Source organism: Gastrolobium bilobum, unplaced genomic scaffold (genome assembly GCF_033153095.1).
Source record: "Gastrolobium bilobum isolate Gb01-03AN ecotype WA unplaced genomic scaffold, APGP_CSIRO_Gbil_v1 utg12063, whole genome shotgun sequence".
Lineage (NCBI taxonomy): Eukaryota > Viridiplantae > Streptophyta > Magnoliopsida > Fabales > Fabaceae > Gastrolobium > Gastrolobium bilobum.
The window spans coordinates 114,482-118,946 of record NW_026899021.1 but is presented as its reverse complement, the minus strand read 5'-3'; the positions used below and the strand labels follow the sequence as shown (position 1 = coordinate 118,946).

The 4,465-nt window shown below is 32.1% G+C and overlaps 1 protein-coding gene across 1 annotated transcript; it reads left to right on the top strand.

Moving 5' to 3' along the window:
* Positions 1–1,505: 1,505 nt before the first annotated feature.
* Positions 1,506–3,551, top strand: LOC133286284 (uncharacterized). The gene is made up of 3 exons (XM_061483681.1): positions 1,506–2,153; positions 2,571–3,275; positions 3,358–3,551. Exons 1-3 carry the CDS (start codon positions 1,509–1,511, stop codon positions 3,448–3,450), a joined length of 1,443 nt encoding a protein of 480 aa, XP_061339665.1. The 5' UTR covers positions 1,506–1,508; the 3' UTR covers positions 3,451–3,551.
* The last annotated feature ends 914 nt before the right edge of the window (positions 3,552–4,465 follow it).

Below are 4,465 nucleotides of genomic sequence, written 5' to 3'. Positions count from 1 at the left end.
GCAATTCTAAGAATATTATTTTAATATTAGTATATTAAAATAAAAAAAAATTCAATATATAATTTATAAAATATTGGAGATTTTTTATTTTTATAAAAACTAATATATTTTTTGGACACACTGATCAACATATTTCTATAAAAAATAATATCATATGACATATTTGAAAGAATTATGTAAATTCATTATTAAAAGATATTTTTGACAAAAATATTATTTTTAACCTATCTAGTATTTACAGTATATTACCAAATGGATGATATTTTCTTATAAAATATTATTTTATACAATATTATGTCAAAGTTGAATAGTATTAAAATTTAATCAGATCTTATATTATAGTCTTATAATTTCAAACTTTATCCTATATTATACCAAACATGTGCTTAAGGAATAAGGTTTGAAAACTTAAGGACTAAGGTTTCGCTTTGCGATTCAACTTATTCAAATTATTACAGTGGTTACTGTCCCCATTTGTGTCTCATCGGCTTTTGAATCAAGAGTAAATATTCTTTTAGGTTCTAAGTAAATTTTACGATGTTCGTTTTAGTTGTTATCAAATAAAAAGTCTATTTGTGATTTTTAAGAAATTCAAAATAAATTCATTTTAGTCTTTTTGAGGGACTAATTTGGATTTTTTTTTGAATTTGTGAATAACCACAATTTCAACTAAATGAGTTTATTTTGAATTTCTTAGAGACCACGAATAACTTTTTTATTTGCTAGAAACTAAAGCGAGCATCGTAAAATTTGTTTGGAATAAAAAATGATATTTACTTTTGAATTAAAGTGTGATTTAAAGGTTGTTGTGAGTAATGAATCCACCCGTCAAGTTTTGGCTTTAACTGTGCAAAATTAGACCCCGTTGGACATTGACATGGGAGAGAAAATCACATGCGTTGATTTCCTCGAGGAAGATGGTTCTACTTCTAGCTGTAAATCACCTTGAAGATTTTGTGATCCATAATTTGCCGACACTGGAGAATTCATATTGACTATCGCCGGATGTAATTGGTTTTTCCATAAAAACCACATGTTTATTCTTATTTAAAAAGGTGTGTTGTTTTTCATTTTAAATGACATAAGTTATGTCATTTTAGGAAAGAGATAAATACAGAAAAATGAAAATCATGAGAAAGAGAAAGTGGGTGATCTTTTTAATTTAAAATTTAAATAAAAAAATTTATGTGTCTATCTTTTTCTTAAAATGACATAACTTTACGTCATTTAAAATGACAAACACTTTTTTTTATTTAAAAATGGAAAATATGTTTGTTATGTCGTATAAAATTATTTTATTTCACGCAACGCATAAAAAATAGGTAAGATTTATTTTTTTAAATTTATCTTTTTATTATTTAATAGATCTTATCTTTTTAATTAATGCGCGCTAATTGGATCGATTTAGCTTTCGGGATATATACAAAGTTGTGCTCAAATTCTTCCGCAAGACATTCAACTCATCTTCTTCTTTATAGCTATTTTGTCAACCAAGTTAAGTAGAAAGCATGGCCACAATTGCAACTCCGTCAAATGAAAAAGAAGACAAAGTAGTTGCCCTCAAAATTCTGGTGGACAGAGAGAAAAACAAAGTTGTATTTGCTGAGGCAGGGAAGGATTTTGTTGACGCTCTGTTGAGCTTCTTAACATTGCCGATTGGGACTATTGTTAGACTCGTTGGAAATGAGTCAAGTATTCATTCAGTGAGAGTTGGAAGCCTCAGCACATTATATGAAAGTGTGGCAAATCTTGAAGAGAAGCATCTATGGACACCACACTGCAAAGAAATGCTACTCCAGCCACGGAACTCAATGGAAGCTTATTGCCAACAGCTGAAACTGAACATCGATGACACAGAACCAATCAAGTTCTTCGTTTGTGACAAGCACCTGGATTGTAGAAGGAAAAATGGGAGCCTCTTGAGCACTTTCAGGAATCAAAGATGCCGTTGTGGAAAACTAATGAGTGGAGTGATATCCACAAGAAATTTGACCCTAGAAAATGGCTTTGTTGAAGAAACTGCTACTTTTATCATTTCTGACGATCTCTCTGTGTTGCCTAATGATGTTGGAATAAGCGGTCTGCTTCAGAAGCATGGTATCGATAACATGGAGGCTCTTGTAGAACAAACTGTTGATATCAGCAAGGAGGAGGTATGTTTTCTCAGCTTCTATATCATCGTTGCCTTTGATTACTGTTGGGATATATAATCTCACCTCGGTTATATCTGCAACTAATGTGGAGTTTATAAGGTCTTGGGGACTCCCACCTCTTGAGCTAGCTTTTGGAGTGGTGTATCCCAAGGTTCTTTACATGATATCAGAGCCTCGCCCCCCCCCACTTTCTCTTGTGACGTGCATTGTCTACTCTTCAAGTCCAATGGTCTCTCGTGTGAGGATGCGTGTTGAGATATATAGTCTCACATTAGTTATATGTGCAACTAATGTGGAGTTTATTAAGGCCTTGGACACTCCCACCTCTTGAGCTAGCTTGTAGAGTGGTGTATGCGAAGGTTGTTTACAATTACTATTTATTTTCTCTTGTTAATAGGACATCTTTGATTTGTGTAGGTAGTGGATCTGCTCAAGTTTGCATTGCTCTCAAATACCCCTATGACCGATTTTATCTTAAAGAAGGAACAATCCCTTGATAATTTTAACCGAGGAAACCAATCCCAGTTTGAGATTAGAAAGGTTCCATCTGATGAGGGTAGGCAAATGGTTGTGAAATTGATAATAAGAAAATCAAACAAGAAGGTACTGTTTGCTGAAGCAAAGGAAGATTTTGTTGACTTTCTTTTTAGTTTTCTCACCTTCCCTTTGGGAGGAGTGTTGCACATGCTTGAAGGATTCTCTTCTTTGAGATGCGTTGATAAATTATATAAGAGTGTGATTGAATTGTGTTCGGACAGATATTTAAGCTCACAGGCACTTAAAGACAAACTGGCTAAGCCTCAGTGTGCCCTGCAATTTAAACTCAGCAACCAAATATTACCAATTGGGGAGGCATGCTTACCAGTGTTTCATTCCTATACTTACACTTACAATCTTAACACTTATGAAGTGAATTCAGAGTTGAAGTTTGTTGATCCCAAGTCCTCTACTGGAGAATTATCAAGTTCTCGAGGATTTGTCAAAGGACCATCAATGTACATGGTGACAGATGACTTGGCTGTGACTCCATTATCATCTATTGCTACCGTTTCATATCTAAATAGATCAAAAGTCTCCCTCTCTGACTTGGAGGAAACGGTCCTTAGCATTGGTTTGAAGGAGGTATGCTGTGTGTGTGACTTCCTTCATCGCATGCTGTTATTTGTATCGAATTACATCACACTTGTTTGATTGCATGTTGCAGGGTCTCAGCATACTAAAAGCTTCATTGACCTCAACATCGGCTTTGACAAACGGTCTCAACCAATATATGGAAACCATCAAGGAGGAGAATTGACCAATTATTTCCATTTTATCTAAAATTATAGAAATCGTCAGTTTTAAAAAAATAATACTCATTTTCTTCCCTGGCTGTTATAAGTTGTTGCTTGAGATTAATTGGAGGAAACTATTTTATCAAATATTTTTGTGTGTTCCATTTCTGAATGCCCATTAGTTTCTTTTCCTTTCTTAATAACTTTTGGGTGTGAATTGCAATTCTTCTCGTTGGTAGAACTCTTTTCTCCAAAAAAATGAACGATACCTGCAGGGTGGTGATTCCACCCTGAATTTACTCAAAAAAAAAAAAAATTATAAAAAAAGAAAAGAACTGAAATGAACGATAGCCACTTTTTTTTTATTTTTTTGGTATAAGAACGATAGCCACTTAACCGACATTGCTATAGGTAGCAATAATAAATAAATATCAAGGACGACATTATAGTACGTGTTTGGTGTGATGTATAAGATCTGATAGTATAAATTTAAATTATATATTATGACAATTTTAGTTATTTGGTGTGACCATTATACAGTATAAGTTTATACAGCAGGATCCCTTTAGGGCCTGTTTGGTGTGACGTATAAGGCATGATAGTATAAGCTTATACTATACGTTATGACATTTTCAGTTGTTTGGTGTGACCATCGTATAGTATAAGCTTATACAACATAATCCCTTAATACATCAAAACGATGTATAACTTAATCCGGCCTAAGGGTGAGGGATAAGGCCTGATAAGAGATTGGTCTATTAACACCGTTGACCAATGTAATTCTCAAAAATTAATATATTATTTTAATATTAATCTATTAAAATAAAAATTAATTTTTCAATATATTAATTCTTAAAAATTTGAATCTTTTTTTTTATAAAAATTAATTTATATTTTGGACACACTGATCAATAAATTTTTATAAAATTTAATATCATATGACATTGTTTGAAGAATTATATAAATTCTTTATTAAATGATATTTTTATTAAAAAAATTTATTTTTATCATATATAGTATTATACAGTGCATTATCAA

What these genes read in the sequence shown, in the direction of transcription:
- LOC133286284 (XM_061483681.1), top strand. Translation starts at nt 1,509, where the DNA reads ATGGCCACAATTGCAACTCCGTCAAATGAAAAAGAAGACAAAGTAGTT. An exon ending in TTGATATCAGCAAGGAGGAG is followed by an intron (nt 2,154 to 2,570) that starts GTATGTTTTCTC and finishes TGATTTGTGTAG; the next exon opens with GTAGTGGATCTGCTCAAGTT. An exon ending in TTAGCATTGGTTTGAAGGAG is followed by an intron (nt 3,276 to 3,357) that starts GTATGCTGTGTG and finishes TGCATGTTGCAG; the next exon opens with GGTCTCAGCATACTAAAAGC.